At 40.1% G+C, this 24,732-nt stretch overlaps 2 protein-coding genes across 2 annotated transcripts in view; both read right to left on the bottom strand.

The window, feature by feature from the left end:
- FSIP1 (fibrous sheath interacting protein 1) overlaps positions 1 to 9,336 on the bottom strand; it is a 94,897-nt gene extending 85,561 nt beyond the window's left edge. Inside the window, exons 1-2 of the mRNA XM_078787132.1 lie at positions 9,242 to 9,336; positions 4,422 to 4,565 (exon numbers count right to left, since the gene is read on the bottom strand). Coding sequence (XP_078643258.1) covers positions 4,422 to 4,559 — 138 coding nt within the window. The 5' untranslated portion in view covers positions 4,560 to 4,565; positions 9,242 to 9,336. The remainder of the gene's footprint in view (positions 1 to 4,421; positions 4,566 to 9,241) is intronic.
- A 4,017-nt stretch (positions 9,337 to 13,353) lies between these two features.
- Positions 13,354 to 20,279, bottom strand: GPR176 (G protein-coupled receptor 176). Its single transcript, XM_068131032.2, has 3 exons — positions 19,806 to 20,279; positions 16,969 to 17,224; positions 13,354 to 16,318 (listed from the first exon to the last, which is right to left on the bottom strand). The coding sequence occupies exons 1-3, from the start codon at positions 19,969 to 19,971 to the stop codon at positions 15,199 to 15,201; spliced, it is 1,542 nt and encodes a 513-aa protein (XP_067987133.1). The 5' UTR covers positions 19,972 to 20,279; the 3' UTR covers positions 13,354 to 15,198.
- Positions 20,280 to 24,732: the final 4,453 nt, after the last annotated feature.

The following is a 24,732-nucleotide window of genomic DNA, read 5'->3' as shown; positions in this document are numbered from 1 at the left end:
CACTTTGTCGGTGCTTATAAATCTGACCGACAGGTATCGTACGAACCAAGAAGCGAGGATGGATCATTCAAACAACGATTTGAAACTCCATTGAGTGTGGGCTTAGCTCTCGACATACACAAAAACACACGATCCAAGGCGCTTGTAGAGAAACTTGCACATCTGGACCTCGCCATCTCCTACAAAAAGGTCATGGAGATTGAGACCAGCATTGCCAACTCCGTACTGAAGCAAATGGAGTCCACCGGAGGCATCTGTCTACCACCATGGTTGGTTCAGGACACGTTCGTCTGGTTTGCCATGGACAACATCGATTTTCTAGAGTCAACTCCTTGCGGGATGAATACCCTTCATGGTACAGCAATTGCGATCTACCAGCCTGTATCACCGGAGAAATCACCCATGATACCACCAATTGAACTTGACCGGTCATCAAAAGCTCAAACGATACATGATGCAGTTGGCTGTAAAACGTTGACCTGCAAGAAGCCAGCACCCGAGAAGAGAAAGAGCGACTGCAAGCTGCTCACATCAAAACCCGAGACAGACAAGAACAAGAAAACCGATATGACCTGGATGATTGGATGCCTGAACTTCGAGGAAGAAGGAGAAGTTGACGTCAAACTCACAGCTCCGGGGACGTGGGGAGCCTTCAATTCCTTGCTATCTTCGTCCAGTGAGAAGACCAATGTTGCTCTCGTTCCTCCGTTGATAAGGTCGCCTCCTACAGACTATGATACACTGTACACGGGTCTGATGAGAGCTCACAACATCACAACTCGTGTTATGGGGAGTGAGGCAATCACAGTCATGACTCTCGATTTGCAGCTATACGACCTGGCGATGAAGCTGTGGGTGGAACGCGAGGACATCAGGAAGCAATTCCTCTTCCGACCTGGTGAGCTACATGTTGTGTTTTGGGCCTTAGCTGCATTAGGAAAATACGTGGAAGGGAGTGGAATTGATCAGGCATGGGTCGAGGCTGGACTTTTCTCGCCAACCACAGTGAGCCAAATACTAAATGGGAGGCACTTGTGGCACCTCCTACTGTGGCACCTAATGTGGCACTGTGGCACTTGTGGCACCTAATAAATGGGAGGCACCTCCTACTGATTCAGAGATTTCACGATCTACCACCTGCTACGAGGTTTCTCACTGGGAAGGGAAAGTTGAGGAGGAGCATTGCAGTCCAACCTATTCATGGCATGCTAGGAGAGAAACGTGCGTCTGCAATACTTGGATTCCACGCATTCACGGGAAGTGACATGTCTGGAAGGTTCGCTGGCAGGAGCAAGGACTGGTGCTTTAAGGTCTTCATGACATGTGACAACAAGATATGGGAGGCTCTGGAGTCTTTGGGACAAACTGATCCGTCACCAGAAGTGTGTTCCCAGCTGGAACGCTTCGTCTGTCTGCTGTACAAGTCTAAAGTTCACACGAAAGTAAACGAGCTTCGCTGGTTCTTATTCTCCAACCGTGCTGCTGAGGGAGAGAGTCTTCCACCTACCACTGGTTCGCTAAAGTTACACGTTCAGCGAGCACATTATATCGCAATGATATGGAGAAAGGCAGCAGAAAGCCATCCGTCCCTTCCATCACCTGTCGAGTATGGTCGGCAGTTACTTTCGGATGATGGGGTTTATGCCCCAAGTCGATGCCTGAATCCTCCAGCCCCAGAAGCAATAATGAATCTCGTGAACTGTGGGTGCAAGAAAGGGTGTATGGGAAGATGTAGCTGTCGCAATAACAATATTCCTTGTACTGAAGTTTGTGGGTGTGTGGGTTACAGTTGTAACAACAAAGCAAACATCAATGAACCGCGTGTGATAGATATGGATGAGGATGAATGAGGCATTCGTTTATGTGATCGTTTATGTTCATTCATCGTTTATGTTTAGGTGTGTGTGTATGTGTGTGCGTGTGTGTGTGTGTGTGTGTGTGTGCGTGTGCGTGTGTGTGTATTCAAAATAAATGTTATCAGTGAAGATTGTTTATTGAATCGATTCTAATTGGGAAATTATACGATCCGATTTCACGACGGCCGTCTCCATTTTGGCTGGTATATTGCCCACTATTTTAATTTCCTTGCATTTTTCTGTAAAAACAATGGCAGATATGGCTTCCTTGGGTCTGAAAACATATAAAAGGACATATTATTCATGTTTATATGATATCTAGATACAAAGATATGCACAAAAGTGTATTTTCCAAATTTTATGGCGGCCATCTTGGATTTCTTCGAATTACTACCTATTAGACGTAAAAGAAAAAATGGAACCCTATTTTTTTTACATCTCTATAATATTCTGAAGCAGAATCCATTGCTAAATCAATTTTAACAAACAAAAAACACGAAATTACTAATCGCCCTAGACTAAACCTGCAAAGTTGACTATCTGACATACAAATGGCCCACAAGCAATGAATAGCTGGATATATCCATTTTGTAGTTTGCTTAAAATTAGAATACTTGTTCATTGCAAAGTGGTGCTCAACCCTGTTAGATTTATCAATTAACAATCCGACACTGGATCTTAGTGGTTAAGGGGTCATGAATGAAACAACTGAAGATGGTTGGGCCAAGAACAAAGCCATAAGGAACGCCTGCAGCCATGTCCTGGGATTTTGATGATTGTGCTCTGACGACCACAACCATCTTCCTACAATTAGCCACTCGATGAACATCAGTGAAGCAGATGGGTTTTAGTTGACAATTCAAGAGCGATATGTTCATTTCCCTGTGAGTGAACTCGAGTTCCAGATGCAAAAATGCCCATTACACAAGCCAAAAAAAACACCACTGTTGAAGCAAAAGCTGCTTGTGGATCAAACAACTCCATCCGTCATGTCTCGAACAAAGCCCGCTTGTAGATTGCTTTTATAAAATAAATTCATAATTGGGTCATTTTGCTATCGCAGCCAAATCATGAGCAGCATGATCTCTAATCCAAGGTAAACAAGTGTGTTCTACTCCACTGAGGATGAATGTCTTATAAACAGTAAAAATAGGGGCAATATCCCTGGTGCTCACCTGGTAGAATAAGCAGTATACTGCACTGACTAAAGGTATTTTAAACCAATTTCAATGGTTGCTAGAAGACAGGGCAGCATGTAGAATCATACTAACATAATCATACGGCTTTAAACAAACAAACAAAAAAGTACCTATTTTGGGGGGCTACCCCCAACCCTCTCCCCCAACCCCATGCCTCCACAGAACACAATTTTTCTAATGCCTTGAACAAACATTGGTACATCATGGGTGATTGAGGTTGTGGTGAAGTTTCATCGAAATTGTGTATGTAGTTTCAGAGAAAAGAGGAAATACCTATTTTGGGGGGCAATCCCCTAGTAGACCCCTCACGGCCCGATTTTTTAAATGTTGTGAACAAACTTTGGTACAACACGGGTGATTAAGGTTGTGGTCAAGTTTTATCAGAATTGCGTGTGTATATTCTGAGGAAAAAAGCAAATACCTATTTTGGGGGACAACCCCCTCCCACCCCCCTACACCCCCTCAGGGCCCGATTGTTTAAATTGCCGTGAGCAAACTTTGGTACATCATGGGTGATTGAGGTTGTGGTGAAGTTTCATCGAAATAACGTTTGTAGTTTCAGAGAAAAAAGCATATTCCTATTTTGGGGGGTTAAACCTGGATGCACTTTGACCCTGGTAAACCCCCTTAGACTCCGATTTATTTAATGCCGTGAACAAACTTTAGTCAAACAACAAATTTCATTTGTGCCTAATTTGGTCGCAACCCCATCAGCGGTTTCGGGGAAGAAGTTTCAAGTGTTTACGGACGGACGGACGGACGGACGGACGACGCGCCATCGCATAAGTTCCCCTGAACTTCGTTCCAGGTGAGCTAATTAATTAATGGTTTGACTCAAAAGCACCAATGTGTAAATTTTGAAGAAAGGCCAACTTGGAAAGCAATCCAAGAAAGATCCCTCTCCAAAACATGAAACCAAGTAACCCAACAGAGCTTTTGTCGACCTGAGTCTGACCATTTCAGCAGAGAGTTGGAGTTACATGACCTTAATTTAAGGACAAGAGAAGGACTTTACAATGTGATGGAATTAAGAACACATTCCAGGAAGATGACCATTCAAAACATCCTTCTTTCGATGCAAGGTGTAACAATAATTAATCTTTTATCTTAGTTTAAAAGGAATTCCTTGAGGCTCAGCAAGTCTTTTACTTCATTGCTTTCATGACTGCGCCTCTTATGAAACGTAGAACTATTTATTTATGATAAATAAGTCATAAAAAGGACAAACGTATTGGTTTTTCACCCCAATTTTGCTTCAAGCATGTTTATCATTATATGCATTAGACCAGCCAAGAAAATCGTGAAACACTTCAGGTGGAGTGACAATGAGAGTCTGACGACTTATGCGAGTCCCAATAAGTCTCACCCAGTTGGTCGTCAGTTCCGGGCTCAGCACTTCCAAAGTTCCCAGCCACAAGTAGGAAACATTGCTTCGACCCCCAAGGTGTTGGGGTGCAGATGCAGGTCGTGAAATACTATCTAAGCTCCCTCGGATAATGTCCATTTCGACCTTTAATGGCAGAACACAAAGAAATGCTTCAGGTTTGATTTCCAAGAATATTATGAAATATAGTTTCACTTTTTTTTATCAGTTCAATTTAGTTGTTTTTTTTTTCCACACTTAAGTCAATCAAACTAATGCGAGAAACACATCAAGCAAGAAAACAGTGGAGGAACCCGAAAAAAAGCATGGCTTGTAAGATTTCAGGGCCCAATGACAATGTATTGTGATTAAAATATATATATATATATATATAAGTACATGGTGTTCATAGAAAACTTACCTTGCGCAGTCAACTTGGTGTGAACCAACTCTTCTGTTTTTGAAGGTTTTTTTTTCTTTTATCCAATATGGCTGCCAGATCACGTGAGAGATTACATCATAAATATATATCCTCTAATATAATTGTTGCATAGATCACACTCAATACATTTCAAACTGATCAGACTAAGCGGTGTTCTTGTCGAAATATGATGTCATAATTCAGGCACCAATGACATCATTAACAACACCGATTTTTCATATGGAGTTCTTTACAATGAGCCACATTTCAATTTTTTCCATGGTGAAGCAGTTTTGGAGATATAGTGGTGCAACGTTTTTCGGTTTGTCCAAGATGGCGCCTGTACCACGTGACCTATGACGTCCTAATTATCATTTCAAAATTCTACAGGAGGAGTCGCTCCTTTGGTCAAAATTTCGTGTCCATCGGACTAACAGTTGCAGAGGAAAAATATTTTTTCATACTAATCAGATAAAGCGTTGTACTTGTCGAATTATGACGTCATAATGAAGGCACCGATGACATGATCATTAACATATCTTGTTCCCCATTGGGAGTACTTCACGATGAACCTTGTTTCAACATTTTCCATTGAGCCGTTTGGGAGATATAGAGGTGTAACGTCTTTCCAAATTGGCATCCATACCACGCAACCGATGACATCATAATTATGAATAAAAAAAATTATACAGGCGGTGGGGCTCCCATGGTAAAATGTGTCAATCGGAACAACGGTTGCCGGGAAAATGAATTTTTTAAATGCAGACATGCACACACGTACGCCACACGTATGGCACCGAATGCATAACTCTGATTTTCGCTTGGCCAGCGCAGGGTAAATATGAAAAGTAAAAAGAGACAGAAGGAAAGAGGATATTGGAAAACAAGAAAACTATATTTAGAATAACAAGGAATTGAGCAGACAGAAGCCAAGCCGAAGGAAGCTGAAGTAGAATTGAACACAAATAGTTGTATAAATTTGTGAAATATAGTGCCATAACATTGTTAAATATAGTGCGATAACATTGTTAAATATAGTGCGATAACATTGTGAAATATAGTGCTATCACATTGTGAAATATAGTGCTGTAACATTGTGAAATATAGTGCGATAACATTGTGAAATATAGTGCTGTAACATTGTGAAATATAGTGCTGTAACATTGTGAAATATAGTGCGATAACATTGTGAAATATAGTGCTGTAACATTGTGAAATATAGTGCTATAACATTGTGAAATATAGTGCTGTAACATTGTGAAATATAGTGCTATAACATTGTGAAATATAGTGCGATAACATTGTGAAATATAGTGCGATAACATTGTGAAATATAGTGCTATAACATTGTGAAATATAGTGCTATAACATTGTGAAATATAGTGCTATAACATTTTGAAATATAGTGCTATAACATTGTGAAATATAGTGCTATAATATTGTGAGATATAGTGCTATAACATTGTGAAATATAGTGCTATAACATTGTGAAATATAGTGCTATAACATTGTGAAATATAGTGCTATAACATTGTGAAATATAGTGGGATAACATTGTGAAATATAGTGCTATAACATTGTGAAATATAGTGCTATAACATTGTGAAATATAGTGCTATAACATTGTGAAATATAGCGGTATAACATCGTGAAATATAGTGCTATAACATTGTGAAATATAGCGGTATAACATCGTGAGATACAGTGCTACAACATTGTGAAATATAGTGCTATACCATTGTGAAATATAGTGCTATAACATTGTGAGATATAGTGCTATAACATTGTGAAATATAGTGCTATAACATTGTGAAATATAGTGCTATACCATTGTGAAATATAGTGCTATAACATTGTGAGATATAGTGCTATAACATTGTGAAATATAGTGCTATAACATTGTGAAATATAGTGCCATACCATTGTGAGATATAGTGCTATAACATTGTGAAATATAGTGCCATACCATTGTGAAATATAGTGCTATAACATCGTGAGATATAGTGCTATAACATTGTGAAATATAGTGCTATACCATTGTGAAATATAGTGCGATAACATTGTGAGATATAGTGCTATAACATTGTGAAATATAGTGCTATAACATTGTGAAATATAGTGCCATACCATTGTGAGATATAGTGCTATAACATTGTGAAATATAGTGCCATACCATTGTGAAATATAGTGCTATAACATTGTGAAATATAGTGCTATAACATTTTGAAATATATTGCTATAACATTGTAAAATATAGTGCTATAATATTGTGAGATATAGTGCTATAACATTGTGCGATAACATTGCAAATATAGTGCTATAACAAATATTGTGAAATATAGCGGTATAACATTGTGAGATACAGTGCTATAACATTGTGAAATATAGTGCTATACCATTGTGAAATATAGTGCTATAACATTGTGAGATATAGTGCTATAACATTGTGAAATATAGTGCTATAACATTGTGAAATATAGTGCTATAACATTGTGAAATATAGTGCTATAACATTGTGAAATATAGCACTATAACATTGTGAGATATAGTGCTATAACATTGTGAAATATAGTGCCATACCATTGTGAAATATAGTGCTATAACATTGTGAAATATAGTGCTATAACATTTTGAAATATAGTGCTATAACATTGTGAAATATAGTGCTATAACATTGTGAAATATAGGGCTATAACATTGTGAAATATACTGCGATAACATTGTGAAATATAGTGCGATAATATTGTGAAATATAGTGCTATAACATTGTGAAATATAGCGCTATAACATTGTGAGATATAGTGCTATAACATTGTGAAATATAGTGCTATAACATTGTGAAATATAGTGCTATAACATTGTGAAATATAGTGCTATAACATTGTGAAATATAGTGCTATAACATTGTGAAATATAGTGCTATAACATTGTGAAATATAGTGCGATAATATTGTGAAATATAGTGCTATAACATTGTGAAATATAGCACTATAACATTGTGAGATAGAGTGATATAACATTGTGAAATATAGTGCTATAACATTGTGAGATATAGTGTTATAACATTGTGAGATATAGTGCAATAACATTGTGAAATATAGTGCTATAACATTGTGAAATATAGTGCGATAACATTGTGAAATATAGTGCTATAACATTGTGAAATATAGTGCGATAATATTGTGAAATATAGTGCTATACCATTGTGAGATATAGTGCTATAACATTGTGAAATATAGTCCTATAACATTGTGAAATATAGTACTATAACATTGTGAGATATAGTGCTATAACATTGTGAAATATAGTGCCATAACATTGTGAAATATAGTGCTATAACATTGTGAAATATAGTGCGATAATATTGTGACATATAGTGCTATAACATTGTGAAATATAGTGTTACAACATTGTGAGATATAGTGCTATAACATTGAGATATAGTGCTATAACATTGTGAAATATAGTGCTATAACATTGTGAAATATAGTGCGATAACATTGTGAGATATAGTGCTATAACATTGTGAAATATAGCGCTATAACATTGTGAGATATAGTGCTATAACATTGTGAAATATAGTGCTATAACATTGTGAAATATAGTGCTATAACATTGTGAAATATAGTGCTATAACATTGTGAAATATAGTGCTATAACATTGTGAAATATAGTGCTATAACATTGTGAAATATAGTGCTATAACATTGTGAAATATCGTGCCATAACATTGTGAGATATAGTGCTATAACATTGTGAAATATAGTGCTATATAATTGTGAAATATAGGGCTATAACATTGTGAAATATAGTGCAATAACATTGTGAAATATAGTGCGATAACATTGTGAAATATAGGGCTATAACATTGTGAAATATAGTGCTATAACATTGTGAAGTATAGGGCTATAACATTGTGAAATATAGTGCTATAATATTGTGAAATATAGTGCCATAACATTGTGAAATATAGTGCGATAACATTGTGAAATATAGGGCTATAACATTGTGAAATATAGTGCGATAACATTGTGAAATATAGGGCTATAACATTGTGAAATATAGTGCTATAACATTGTGAAATATAGGGCTATAACATTGTGAAATATAGTTTCATTTCACCCCTAGATAAGGCAAATGCCTGTGCCATATTCCCCAAGATAAAGAAAATACCTGTGCCATTCCCGATATAAGGTAAATACCTGTGTCGTTCCCAGAGATAAGATAAATACCTGTTCCATACCCCATAGGCCATGTTGACCATATCCGAGGATAGTCTGCGACTCATCCCTCCCCAGGTTTTCTGCCTCAATAAATCAAAATCCACAACACAAGCAAGGATCGCCCTGTCATGAAGAAGAAGAAGCAACTATTAGATAACCTAGGCCCAGCTACATCTCACCTGGAAACAGATCCTGCTCGGTTGTCTCGGCAGGTGAAACGAGGCTTTACACGGCGCAGGACATGTTTTTGTTCCGTAGCGTTGTGTTTTTATCGTTTAAATGGCGTACAGAGCCGTTTAATGGGTAACCATGGTAACAGCTGTCGCGCCTTTGGCCCAGCGTCGGTTCATTTTTTTATTTATATATCGATCTTCTTTTAAAATCTCTCTTCCTCCTCACGTTTTACTTTGTATTCCTTATTTTTATTTTGCGCGTAATAGTCATCTTTCCACTAGGAATCTTGGATCCAATTACCCAGAGCCTTATTGTGTGGCGGCGGCAGAGGGCGCTGCATTATGGAGTACTAGAGGAAACCTGTGGGAGCCAAACTCGGATTATACATACCGCGATACCGGTACGTTTGTTCAGCACATTTCATATCGGGTTAATGATGTCATCGTTTATTTTAGTTTACGGGTTAGTGATGTCATCGTTTATTTTAGTTTACGGGTTAGTGATGTCATAGTTTATTTTAGTTTACGGGTTAATGATGTCATCGTTTATTTTAGTTTACGGGTTAGTGATGTCATAGTTTATTTTCGTCTACGGGTTGCTCCTGTCAGTTTATTTTACTTTACGGGTTACTGTTAGTGATGTCATAGTTTATTTTACTTTACGGGTTAATGATGTCATCGTTTATTTTACTTTACGGGTTAGTGATGTCATAGTTTATTTTACTTTACGGGTTACTGTTAGTGATGTCATAGTTTATTTTACTTTACGGGTTAATGATGTCATCGTTTATTTTACTTTACGGGTTAGTGATGTCATAGTTTATTTTACTTTACGGGTTAATGATGTCATCGTTTATTTTACTTTACGGGTTAGTGATGTCATAGTTTATTTTACTTTACGGGTTAATGATGTCATAGTTTATTTTCGTCGATGGGTTACTCCTGTCATAGTTTATTTTACTTTACGGGTTAGTGATGTCATAGTTTATTTTACTTTACGGGTTAATGATGTCATCGTTTATTTTAGTTTACGGGTTAGTGATGTCATAGTTTATTTTAGTTTACGGGTTGCTCCTGTCAGTTTATTTTACTTTACGGGTTACTGTTAGTGATGTCATAGTTTATTTTACTTTACGGGTTAATGATGTCATCGTTTATTTTACTTTACGGGTTAGTGATGTCATAGTTTATTTTACTTTACGGGTTAATGATGTCATCGTTTATTTTACTTTACGGGTTAGTGATGTCATAGTTTATTTTAGTTTACGGGTTGCTCCTGTCATAGTTTATTTTACTTTACGGGTTACTGTTAGTGATGTCATAGTTTATTTTACTTTACGGGTTAATGATGTCATCGTTTATTTTAGTTTACGGGTTAGTGATGTCATAGTTTATTTTAGTTTACGGGTTGCTCCTGTCAGTTTATTTTACTTTACGGGTTACTGTTAGTGATGTCATAGTTTATTTTACTTTACGGGTTAATGATGTCATCGTTTATTTTACTTTACGGGTTAGTGATGTCATAGTTTATTTTACTTTACGGGTTAATGATGTCATCGTTTATTTTACTTTACGGGTTAGTGATGTCATAGTTTATTTTACTTTACGGGTTAATGATGTCATCGTTTATTTTAGTTTACGGGTTAGTGATGTCATAGTTTCTTTTCGTCTACGGGTTACTCCTGTCATAGTTTATTTTACTTTACGGGTTAGTGATGTCATAGTTTATTTTACTTTACGGGTTAATGATGTCATCGTTTATTTTAGTTTACGGGTTAGTGATGTCATAGTTTATTTTCGTCTACGGGTTACTCCTGTCATAGTTTATTTTACTTTACGGGTTAGTGATGTCATAGTTTATTTTACTTTACGGGTTAATGATGTCATCGTTTATTTTAGTTTACGGGTTAGTGATGTCATAGTTTATTTTCGTCTACGGGTTACTCCTGTCATAGTTTATTTTACTTTACGGGTTAGTGATGTCATAGTTTATTTTACTTTACGGGTTAGTGATGTCATAGTTTATTTTACTTTACGGGTTAGTGATGTCATAGTTTATTTTACTTTACGGGTTAGTGATGTCATAGTTTATTTTACTTTACTGCTTCGTGATGTCATAGTTTATTTTACTTTACTGTCCTCGTGTAAAATAGAAGCTAAAGAAAATCTAAAAAGTTAAACTGTCAATATGCCCACTAATTTCAAGATTAGGATTGCAATGTTGTGATTGTTCCACTAACATGACTATACTTTTAACATGTGATCTGGCCTGATGGCTAAATTTAACATGTGATCTGGGCTTATGGCTACATTTAACATGTAATCTAGGCGTATGGTTACATTTAACATGTGATATGGGCTTATGGATACATTTAACGTGATATGGGCTTATGGATACATTTAACATGTGATCTAGGCTTATGGCCACATTTAACATGTAATCTAGGCTTATGGCTACATTTAACGTGATATGGGCTTATGGATACATTTAACATGTGATCTAGGCTTATGGCCACATTTAACATGTGATCTGGGCTTATGGCTCCATTTAACATGTAATCTAGGCGTATGGTTACATTTAACATGTGATCTAGGCTTATGGCTAAATTTAACATGTGATCTAGGTGTATGGCTACATTTAACATGTGAACTAGGCTTATGGCTGCATTTAACACATTTGCATGGGCTATTTTACTTGGTGATCCTAAAGACTGGACAACACACTTTAAAAATTAAAAATCCTAAGGTTGCCATTGCTTTATTAAAATAATTACCATGACTGAAACACATTGATTTTTCATAAATAATCACAACCACCCTCGTTTCCGATACATCAAAGATTCCTAACTAATCAGGGTAGAGAAGTAATATTATACATACATCCAAACACCCTCAGTGAATGTCTGTCAAATGAAGTATCAAGGTCTTGTAATCAATAATGGTTCCGTTGTAGTTATCGTAATCAGGTACTTCAGTAAATAAGTAAGGATTTGAGGAGTGGCCATTGGTGTTCTCGGCCTTGTCTATGCACCCATTGCTTCAAGACTAGACAAGTCAGACAGTCTAAACTGCAGTTTCTGAGAGATATCAGAACAAGGTTTTCAAAGAGGAAGCAACAACGTCGACCGTCAATTATGGAGGGAATAATCATGCCTGGAGACTGGGACGGAGAACGAATCATAATAAATGTCCAAGATCAAGGCTCAAGGCCTAATATATAAGGGTATATTTAGGGGGTCAATAAGGGTCTTAAGGGTTCTAATTAAATGTTGAAACCATGGGTGGTAAGTGTCCTTAATAAACACAGCTCCTAACCAGGACTGAAGCCAGCTCGTTCCTTGGGAAGGTTGGGCTCTACCAGTGGAGAGAGCTTGGCCAGGACAGGCTCAAACAACTTGAATGTGGTACATACATAGCAGAGATATGGGCCGATAGCTAGATGGGTCTGCAGTAGGTTTCCCTGGCTTAAGGATGGCACAGACTTTATCCTCTCTCCTGGTTGATGGTATGGCTCCAGTTGCACGGATCATGTAAGTTAGTAAAATATTGAAAAACAAATGTTCCTGAAGCATGCACTCTATCGAGTGTCGATCTAGTTATTTGATGGCATTACTCCCTAAAGAGGACTCGCAGGGTGTCCGAGAAGTACGCACACTCACCTCTAAGCTGTCTAGCCTGGGTTACTTGACCTAGCTATAAACTGTCATCCTGGTGTTTCAAGCAGGGCGATTCATCAATGTTGGTTGCTGTCTCTCCGATGGACATTAAATTGGCATCCTGTCTGCCAGCATTAGTTGGTGGACGTTAAAGATCTCACGGTGTCTTTCGTGAAGAGTAGGCGAGCTGTCGTTATCCTGAACAAATTCCATATTCCTGCCCTAACTAGTGATTGAAGAGAAACGGCAAACCACCCAGCATGATTGCCAAGAAACTGCTTCGGCAGCACCACCGCTCCACAGAGTAAGGTACACCAGACTCTCTAAAGATAGGTGCAGTCGTGGCCTCGTCGACACAGGTCTAGTACCTGAGAAAATGTGCGTTGAAATTTAACTGAAGGTGATGGTATAAAGTTTTCCGATTCTAAATTTCAGGAGAACAAGATACTGTGGGAAGCATGATCATGTTTGCATCGTTTTATTGATTTTAAAACACATTTGTCTCATTCATTAGGAACCATCTCTCCACCTCATTTGGTGGTTCACTTGTAATGCCCTAAGGACAACTTGGGATGTTACTCTCTGATGCCACCGAAGGAAAAGGCAATCTGAGCCACATCCTTCAAACCCCCAAAGTGAAAGTAGGCCTGTGCTTGTTAAATCTTTTATGTCATACATGTAATACAAGTACATTGTCGGTGTCAGCCTCAGTTTTAAAGGACATGAATTCGTTTCTATCTCAAGCTGAAGCTCTCAGAATATGAGTTATCAGTTCATCATTGTTTACACCTAGCATGTTGTAGTGTTCCCCAAAAAATGCACTGCACTACACATGGTCATCAAGAGTCAGGGTAGTGACTGCACCCAACACCAAGCTGTGCTGAGACTACAATGCATGCAATGAAAAATAAGACTCCTTCGGTCCTGCGATCGACGAATTGACCGGAAGGCCACAATGGCGTTCCAACAAGCCTGTCGGTTAGACACAATCCATTTTGATTATCTTACACATTGTGACACAAAAGTGTACCTGTAGGAAGGAGTTTCGGTCGTTTGTCGCATCATATCCGTGCCAGAAGGACAACTCCTCAAACTTCACCTTTCAGTTCACTTGTGATGTAATTACTATCAATAAATAAACCGACATGACTGCAAATGTTGATATGAATAAAACAGCCAAGTGATTCCCATTTTTAGAGAAAACGATGCATTTCATCTTTCTAAAGATGGATTTGAAAACAGCACAGCTCTAGTAATCACAACAAGAATCATTGACAGGACAATACATCAAAATTGTTCTCATCATTGGGGTAATCATCCAGCCTTCTAAACACTAAGGGCCGGATTTACGAAAGGCGTATTGCTAAAACACGCCTAACGCTTAAACGCTGACAAAAACATATTTGTACACGCACAGCTAATCGCCCGTCTAAACAGCAATTTACGAAGGGAGATAAACAGCCGTTTATTTGTGGGTGCGTCTAAACAGCTGATTCGCCTGTGAAACTCCGCCCATATCTCCAACATCCAATTGAAATGATGCACTTGCTTAGAATCAAAGCACCACGGACAATTGTCGGAGGGGATTCAGCACATTGCTGCTCACCGTAGGTTGATCCATGTCATCTTGCACAAGATTCAGCAGCCAAAGAAATGATTCCTTCGAGAGTCTGTAACTCCAGACGAATTTGATATTGTCATACTTCTCCAGAAGATTGCATCTGTACTCAAATATTCTCAATACATAGCGGGGAACTGTCCAACTCCTATCCCCTCTGCCTGCTCCTGACCGAATTCAAGCACTCCTAATGCATCCCTATTCACCGTCCCATGTAAACTCCCTATTATAATTATATTTCCCAGAGTAGTCGAGTTATCACCAGAACACGTTACAAATTCCTTCCTTGCTGGGAAGTCAATGGCAAACCAGCAAGAATCATCGATACCATAGCCTACTAATAGAACTGCTTCGGCAGCAAACACCGACCCTTTGTAAGGACAATCAAGGGGTGATGAGTATCCTTTAAAAATGTGCTTTCGATGAATCCTGTCCATTCCACTCACTCCGATCTGCAGGGTCCACTCCTTTGCCCAAGTACCCCGTATCAATAAGCCGATCTCCCATTGGAGTGGTAAAATAACAGGTTGAAAGGACAAAACTCTTCAGAACAGGAAATCCTTTCCCTGGACAATGTAGTCCCACAATTTGAGGAGATTTTGATTCTATCCAATGTACATCTCATAGGTACCGACTGACACAGACAGCTGAATGATTTGGCACTATGGAAGAACATCACTAGCTAGTCATCACAGGTTAAGCTCAGCAGCATTTCGCACTTTATTACTTCTACTTAATCCTCCTTCACACCTACAGCATGCCTCGCGGTCTTCACACTGAATCAATTCCTCTGGTGTGTCCCCGAGGGGCGGCAAAAGCCTCTTCTTGCTGCTCTGATTCTCAAGCCGCCATTGCGGTGGCAACTCAAAAGGACCGAAAGCAAGAAGACCTTTATTGGATAGTGGTTCTTCATCAATGGTACCAGGAAGGAGTTCCCCGTTATGATGTTGGAGCAATGACATATCGAAGGTAGTGGCTTCTCGATCAACAATGAGGGTATCGTTATAAGCCGCAATCATTTCCCGCTGTTCGTTGCCGATATTATCGTCCTGCTGAAGAAGTGAAGTCATTCGCTCCAGACCTTTGTCCTTTTCTAGTTTGCCACAACAAAACGTCTCAAGAAACTGTGGTTGACTACCAAGGTATTCCTTTGACAGAAGTTCGGTACCATGAGTCACATCTACTGTATTACGTCGACTATAACATTGTCGATAATTCTCCAATGGTGTAAGGATATGCTGACGAATATTGCTGTTGACACTGGCATAAGCAAGTGGGATGGCCAAGAGTATTAGCTTGGGCAGCCAGGCCGCTGTCAACTTGAGACATTCCGGTAGGCCTGGATAGGCAGGTGCCAACACACGCCATGCTTCAGAGATGAAGTAAGGTAACGAACAGGGAACAAAAATTAAGAGTATTACACCAAGCATGACATAGATCTCCTGTTCATTCTCCAACACAAATGGAAGACTTAGACTGCTATGCAACTTCCTTAAGCTGATCAGCTCAGACGTGCACTTTTCTTTTTTGTTACCATTGAAGGCACACCTTAAAAGGAACATGCAGGTGAGTGCCACTGTAATTGGAAAAACGATTGTCGAAAGGTCATACGCCACGGCGTAAATAAGCTCAGTCTGTGTGTAGCTGTGTGCACTCCCACAGTAGGCAGCAGAAAAGAGATCAGCAGTGTTGTCCATGGTGAAGACAGGTGTGCTTGCAACAGAAGCATGTACGCAAGTGTAGATCAGCAGATCTCGTGCTCTGCTCGAAGTAAGGTACCCCTCCAGTGGATTGAGTATGCTGTAATATCTGGGCAGGTACAAGAAGTAGAATCAAATTAGAATCAGAAATGACAACATTTTCATCTGTTAGCAAGAAATGGTTGTGGACACGCGAAAGTAACAAAATGGCCGCCAGTCGGCCACCTTGTATCTGATCTCGAAAGAAAATGAGGTGCATATGAAAGCAATCATTCATTATCTGTGTGCCAAATTTGAACAACATCGGTAAACGCATGTCCGAGAAATGGTTGAGGACGTGTTCAACATCGTATTTTATAAAAACTAAAATGGCCGCCAGTCATCCATCTTTGATCGCATCGCCAAACAACATGATGTGCATATCTATACTATCATGTATTGTCTTTCTGCCAAGTATGAACAAAATCTGCCCATTCATCTCCGAGATATAGTTGCAGACACACGGATGGACAAGACCCAATCCATAAGCCCCCGTTTCGGACTAAGACCAATAGGGAATAATAACGAAGGGACTGTTGTATTACACACAAGTGAGTTATACTTGTGTTATACACAAGGAAATAACTCACTTGTGTGTAATCCCACAAGCACCCCTCATCCACTCCCCAGATTGATAATATCAAATACACCGCATGTTGATAAGCATCAATGAGAGTGATGACAATGAGCGTTTAGATTTTGACGACCATGGCCACTCACCTATCCAGGGCCAGCAAGCCAAGGCAAAGCATCACCATTGACCCAAAGAAACGCTGGGCAAATCGAATCACCGTGCAGGCTTCTGGACTTCCCATCCACAGACAACATGGAGGAGCACCGTGTGAAAGGATGTTGGATGGGATGCTGGCAAGGCTTGCACCCAACCCTGCTGAAGCTAATCCCATTAGAAAGCAGCAACTGGCAGATCTTGATCGCAAGGCCTTTCGCCACATGCAACAAGCCATCAGCAGGTTCCCTGCACATATGAAACATCTGGGTCATTTAGAGATACAAAACGAGGACTCCTGGTCCACATTATGGTATTTCGAGAGGGCAGAACTGCATTTGTCACAGCATTTAAGTGCCAATTCAAGAATACTCTGAATATATTGTTGCGGTTATCAAGTTATTGGTTCTAGCAGTTAAAGAATGATTTTTTTAGTATAATGGCAGTTATTTCTTAAGTATCAGTTTAGCTAAATGTGTCATATTACATGTGAATAGATATGCGTTGCATATGTATTAGATGCATTATATGGTCTTCCCTTCCATAATGTTTCTAGCGTTACATGTTTTTTTTCCAACATCCGTCTTATGTTACATTCTTTCTTCTCCCAGAAGAACCAGCTCAAATCTGCTGCAATTTGACTCCAGAACACCAGGTGGAATTGAAACAAGGATCAGGATCGTTATACGCCCCTAAATCCCAGAGCCAATCAATTGTGAGTGTAACAAATACCACGTCCCAATAATGTCACCAATTGGAAAGAAAGCATCAAGGGGACCTAATAGGTAAGGGCAAATAGTGAGACAGCAGCAACAACTCTACCAATTTGCCAGTCCATGGATTAATAAACCAATTTACTAAGCGTTGTGGAGCATGCTTCCGATGACAACACAAGGTTTCATAAAAAATAGGGGATTTATACACAGGGAGAAAAGTAATAAAGGGGTGGGGTGGGAGAACACGCATGCAGCGGCTCTTACATGCAATAATAAATTATACCCAACGCATCCAGGAACCATGACAGCCTTAACACATATACCTTATTCCATCAATTCAGAGGGAACACAGGACTCAGAAGGGGGATTGACGAGAAAAAGAAAACCTGTGCCGCACTAGTACATGTGGTCCATCTCCCCATAATCGCTCTCAGCTCGTGCCTCTGCCTGGTCGGTCATAGGGATCCCTTCCATGCATGCAATGGCCCGTCTCACGGCCTTGCGCTGACCCTGCGATCTCTGCTTGTGGTGCCTATGAAATTCCAGCCAAAGGCCACAATCGTGCGTGGAGCATGCCCATGCATTTTCTATTACGTTGCGGAAATTGCGCCGAAAGATAGATATAACAGGGAAGGTCCAAAACTGTAGGGATGGGGGAAGATGTGCGGCTGAGATACAGACACTTGGGCAGGGGTGTGGGTGCTAGATCTTTTAAACAGGTGCCCAACACGTTTTATCACATGTGGGAACTGCACCACACTTACGCTCACACATACGATGAATTAACTATTCCAATCTATCCACCACAAGATCGGTGACAGTATATATTCACGAGCAATTCTTAACTGCAATGTTGACCGTAAGCCCATGTGCCACAACAGCCACTGCTGCAAGGGTTCTGACTGAGCTTGGCCAGAATTATTGCATCAAGTTTAGTCAGAACCCCTGGTGAGACCCTCACAACAAAGATTCTCCCTGCTCCTCAAGCTCCAAGAATGTCTGCACAGGGCCTACATGGTCTTGAAGTGAAAGGATCCCTTTGTGTCTTACATGTTGTCTGATGTGATCAAATGTTTATGCATTTCATTCTGAGCAAAAATTTTCTTTTTTAATATCTCAAGGCTAAAGGAATTTGCTTGCTGGAGCTGAACTGGAGTCATCTCAGGAATGTTTGTCAATTTATGTGTAACTTATACCAAATGTTTACTTTTGCATTCCTGGATTTCCTTTGACTGGTGAAGCTTGCATACCACATTCATCATTTGAGAGGTTGAACGATATTCAGAAAAAATTAGTTACGATTTCAGGAAATTGCACATACTTGGTGATGGCAACTTCTTGTTGCCTACGATGCCAGGATTGAAAGAATTTGGGGATCTTTGGCCGAATCCATCTTCTTTGCAGAACTTTTTAAATGACCACTACACTATATGAATACAGATTCCTGTGGCATTGCCAAAAATCATCGATGACCGATGCGGCTTTTTGAAAAATTCCACCTTCAGGACATTGAAAATTCAAGTTGTTGTTATTTAATCGCAGAGACTGAAAAACATCTTGTGACCTTTCTTTGCAGAAGACTCCCTATAAATCAACAATTAACTGGAAGAAAGGTTGTTTCTCCCAATTTAATGTGTTTTCAAATGCACGGTTGTCATTATACAGCTTCGCCTGCCTGTATGTGTGTGACGTTTGGGCCCAAACATTCATATTGATAAAGGTCACACTTTCCGTTATCCTTCTCTACCTCGTTTTGTACAGGAAGCTTGTGCAAAATAAGTCGAATTGATGATATCTGTAATGCTCCCATTTGTTTTATTTGAAATGAGGCATTCCTGTTGAACAGGGTCTGGAGCACTCATTCGATTTACACTCAAGGTAGGGGTGGATGGTTGGGTGGAGAATCAGATTAGCACATTTCCCATTCACCCTCAACCCTGTACAGTTTGAGATCGAGATCCTGCTTGAAGGCACTTCTCCTCCAGCAGTGCTCGTTCAAGGAATATTAACAAGGAACATGGTGGTACATACACCTCCACCCATTTCACCCACAAGTTGCTGCCTCCCCACCCAGGAGCCCTGCATGTTGTGACAGCAACAATAACTTGCTTTACCTGTAAAGGCAGTAGCGAGAAGCAGCACCTGAGCGATTGACGTGAAGTCCCGATAGACCTTCATCCCGGAGAAAGACGACTCCCGCATTGTCGCCCTGTTTGGTTGCGAGTCCGCTGCCTTTCCCATCAAGTAGTGGACCGAGAGAGAAGCGTTCACGCTTTTCATCGTGAGTTCCGAACGAGCGCCGTCTCAGCTTACACTGCGGAAAGCTGTAACCGCTCAAGTACGACGGTCGTCGCAAGCGGAGGGTCCCACGCGATTCACCCACTGGGCCACTAGGAGGCTTTTAGAGCTGACAAGTGTCCACTGGAGACTGTTAATTGCGGCTCCTCGGAGCAGACGTCCTTGGACGAGTATAGTTGAGTAGTGTCAGCCCACCAGCTCTCAACTACGTTGTAATATTGTAGTATCTGCGTGGCTACAAGAACACTCAACGCGAAGGCCTATTGGTCACGATCTGCTGTCAATGATATGCGAGAGAATGGGGAGGGATAGCGTGAAGGAGTGGATGGAAGGGGGGGCGTGGAGGCAGAGAAGGAAACCTCCTGCCATCACTGATGGTAATAAAGAAAAGAAACATCTCGATGTACCATAAGTAGGGAATTTGTGTAGACCGGACTGTCATGTAAGCTTGTATCTGTAATTGCCTCTGCATTGGCTCTAGAAAATCTGCATTGGCTGGAGCACAAAAGGCCAAGAGAAAAGGCAGGATGCCCTGCAGAGTTTACATTCCCCGTCGCAGGCGACTGCCACGTCATGGACAGCGCACACCCTTTTGAGTGAGTTTTAGACATAAACCCCATGTAGGTCATATTTGTATGTAAGCAAGCAAGGTGTTTGGCAATCCTTGCCTGGAAATCAGACATGCAGTCTCAGTGGTGGGCCGGCCGCAATGTAACTCTGCGATCTCACTGGACGATGCCATCCAGAGAAACTTATCCTGGCAGGATTAACCTAGGTGGTAATGCTCAGGGATGAGATCACTTTAGCCAACTTCATCACATGGGGCAGGAGTGGGCCACCACATGCTTGCCGTTTAAACCACTGAAAACAAATGAAGAATGAACCATGGCAAAGTAAGATACTGTCCGCTGGCCATCGCCCCGGATCAACGCATCAACAAGTATGAGACGGGGCACGGGAAGTGTTAATTATATGATCAGACAGTAACATCATAATAATAGCGAGAAAGCATTTGAAAATGTAAAGGCCGTCCACATCTGCTTTATATTCAGACTTTTTCTTCTTCCTTGAATGCTGAACATGACGAAAACAGCTAAAAAAAAAATCCAAAAATAAAATTTTTTAGGCGACCATGACCTTTTCAACTTATAAGCAACAGGCTTCAGTGACCTAATATGCAAACCCTGCTCAAATTTCAAGTCACTCGGATGAAAATTTACTATTTAATGCAACCTTGACCTTTGGCCTAAAAACCCATAGACTTCTCAATTTTGATTGGTGAACCAATTCAGTGACACAGTATGCTAATTCTTGAATTCCAGGTCAATCGGATGAAAACATAGTTTTATGCAACCTTGACCTTTGACCACTTTATCTAAAAAAAATACAATCGGGTTCTAGCTTTTGATTGGTGAACCAATTCAGTGACCCAATATACAAATCTTACTATAATTCACCAAATGTCTGTCTGTCTGTCTGTCTGTCTGTCCGTCTGTCCGTCTGTTCCCAGGTACAGCAAAAAACGGCTGAACCGATCACAACGAATTTTTGGGTGGGTATTCCTGGGACCCCCTGGAGTAAAATAGGCCATATTGTTTTTACAATTTTTTTTTCCCAATTTTACAATTTTCCAGTTTTTCCAAACACAATGGAATAATATTTACCGATATATTGAAGTGATGTGGCTTTTATTGAAATTCTACAAATACTGTTTAGATTTTGATGATTTGCGTGTGATATGACTCAACGGATGTTTATATGAATCGTTTGAAATATAAAAGCCTTCAATTTCTGATATTTTGCCTTTTCATTTGGGCCTCCCAATTGAAGCCCCGCCCCTAGGGCGGGTACCGTTGCTAGTTCTTAAAATTTCAGGTCGATTTTTCAATGATTTTACATGATGCTGACCTTTGACCTTTTGACCAAATTATTAATTTGTTTTCTCCATATTCTCATAATAAAGCTTTGCTTAGAAATCGATGACAAAAGCTCAAATGGTAAGAGCGTTACGACCCAAACAAACGCACAGGCACACAGAAGTGATTGCAAAACCCAGTCTCTCGCTGCGCGGGGACGGTCTAATTGAAAATATAAATTCAATTGGAAGAGAGAATGTATGAACATTACCAGAGGTAGGAGCAAGTGTCATATTACGAGATCAACCAGAATAACATATACACAAAGAATTAAGTTAAGCACCCCCCCGTTTTTTTACAACCTCGCACATTACAAGTTTGTTGTCGTCAAAACAGTGTAATATACCCATGATATTGCTATATTTTCTGGAGAAGTGATATTATGGTCACATAAAAACATAACAATCATGCCGTTTTCAATATTTTATTCTGAATAATTTAAGGTGAAATTTTTTGGGAATTTTAGGCATATTTTCACCTCAATTTAAGTATGGAGCTATAGGTCCATCACGGACAGTGTGGATGACGTTTATGTTTTCTAACGTACAGTCATTGTTCTGAGAAGACCTCTAGCGATCTTTGCGTCAATAACGTGTGTAGGACCCACGTGATCGGATGGAGCAAGGTGCTGTGACAACCATCCCCTGGCCTGCGTACAGTCCTGACCTGAACCCCCTCGAGCACGTTTGGGACATGTTGGGACGACAAATTGCGAAGATGGTCCCTCCAATAGCCAATCTGGATGAATTGGAACGTGCATTACATCGGGAATGGAACAACCTGCCACAGCAACGCATACGACGGCTTACAGGGTCTATGAGACGTAGGGTTGAGTCAGTGATCCGATCACGTGGGTCCTACACACGTTATTGACGCAAAGATCGCTAGAGGTCTTCTCAGAACAATGACTGTACGTTAGAAAACATAAACGTCATCCACACTGTCCGTGATGGACCTATAGCTCCATACTTAAATTGAGGTGAAAATATGCCTAAAATTCCCAAAAAATTTCACCTTAAATTATTCAGAATAAAATATTGAAAACGGCATGATTGTTATGTTTTTATGTGACCATAATATCACTTCTCCAGAAAATATAGCAATATCATGGGTATATTACACTGTTTTGACGACAACAAACTTGTAATGTGCGAGGTTGTAAAAAAACGGGGGGGTGCTTAACTTAATTCTTTGTGTATACATAGGAAGTCGGTAGGTAGGATAGGGAACCAGAATGACATTAACAAGATGGAATTGAAAAGAGGATTACAACATCAGAAAGGAGCAGCATTACAAAGTAAAGGTAGAAAGGCTCTTCTAGCCTCGACACCTATTTATACCAGGTTGTTGAAGGCAAGAAACCGATTAGTGTGGAACAATGACAATCATAAAGGTGTATGCATCAACAATAACGGGCATCTGATGAACAAATGGATGAAATTCATGGTGAGCTGGGGGGAGATGTCCATGGAGTACCAATAAAAGATGTTTTATAAGTATTGAGAGATTTCAATACAAAATTTGGAATAGCTGGAGACAGTAGAAGGGAACTTCAGACAAGTTTGATTTTTGTAATGAAAATGAGAGGCGAAAGACTATTAAACTTTTACTCAGCTAAAACCTTGCGAGAGTGAACACAATGTTTCAGCAGAAAAAGGCAGCAGGAATGCACATGGATTTAATCAGATAACCACATGAGAAATGTAATCGATTTTATGTTGGGATATAGAAAGGGGAAGTTGAGGTGATATCGTAGATCATTCACTGCTGAGATCGTATAAAACCACAGGTTTGTGCTCACATACATGAGAATCAAGTTGGAAGTGTAAAAGAAAGATAACTGACAAAGGTGCACAATATGGACAACCTCTACCCCATGCGTCCTTCCTTACCCCTCATTCTACCCATGAGAAATCTGTCCACCCCATGTGTCTTCCGCTACTCCTCATTCTACCCATGAGAAATCTGTCCACCCCATGTGTCTTCCGCTACTCCTCATTCTACCCATGAGAAATCTGTCCACCCCATGTGTCTTCCGCTACTCCTCATTCTACCCATGAGAAATCTGTCCATCCCATGTGTCTTCCGCTACTCCTCATTCTACCCATGAGAAATCTGTCCACCCCATGTGTCTTCCGCTACTCCTCATTCTACCCATGAGAAATCTGTCCACCCCATGTGTCTTCCGCTACTCCTCATTCTACCCATGAGAAATCTGTCCACCCCATGTGTCTTCCGCTACTCCTCATTCTACCCATGAGAAATCTGTCCACCCCATGTGTCTTCCGCTACTCCTCATTCTACCCATGAGAAATCTGTCCACCCCATGTGTCTTCCACTACTCCTCATTTATCCAAGTCTCCCTCTATTTTGTCCATCAGTCCTGCTGTTATTGCTCCGCCAACCCACCCCCCTCTCCCCTCTCTCTATTGTTCCTTTTGTTTGGTTGCGTGCTGATCCATTCAGTGTTCTAGATCTTCCACAAGCCTTGACCTTGTATACGAAAACATACACTCAAATACCCAAAGGTGTCAATAAAAAAACAGCAGAAATTGCACACACCAAGGTGGCTAACTGATGAAGTACAGGATCATTATGACGAGCGAAGGAAACTAAAGGAAGAAAAGGAAAAGAAAAAATTCAATGCTGACCAACAACAGGGCTGACTGACTGAAACCAGACCGACAAGAGTCCAAGGAAGAGATGAAATCTGAAGTGAAGAGAGGCAATAATTGGTGGGAGAGACAAGGCTGTAAAGTAGAGGATTTTTTTTTCCTGGTGTACAAGATCGAGGCTCGTGTAAGAGTTAACATTAATCACAAAAAAA

The sequence above is a fragment of the Myxine glutinosa genome, chromosome 11 (genome assembly GCF_964187855.1).
Source record: "Myxine glutinosa chromosome 11, kmMyxGlut1.1, whole genome shotgun sequence".
Lineage (NCBI taxonomy): Eukaryota > Metazoa > Chordata > Myxini > Myxiniformes > Myxinidae > Myxine > Myxine glutinosa.
The sequence above is the reverse complement of the archived record's forward strand: the minus strand, read 5'-3'. Positions and strand labels throughout refer to the sequence as shown.

Excerpts from the sequence above, each read along its gene's own strand:
- GPR176 (XM_068131032.2), bottom strand. The coding sequence starts at position 19,971 with ATGAAAAGCGTGAACGCTTCTCTCTCGGTCCACTACTTGATGGGAAAG. Across the intron at positions 17,225-19,805 it reads TCTCGCTACTGCCTTTACAG|GGAACCTGCTGATGGCTTGT; the intron begins GTAAAGCAAGTT and ends TCATATGTGCAG. Across the intron at positions 16,319-16,968 it reads GGCTTGCTGGCCCTGGATAG|ATATTACAGCATACTCAATC; the intron begins GTGAGTGGCCAT and ends GTACCTGCCCAG.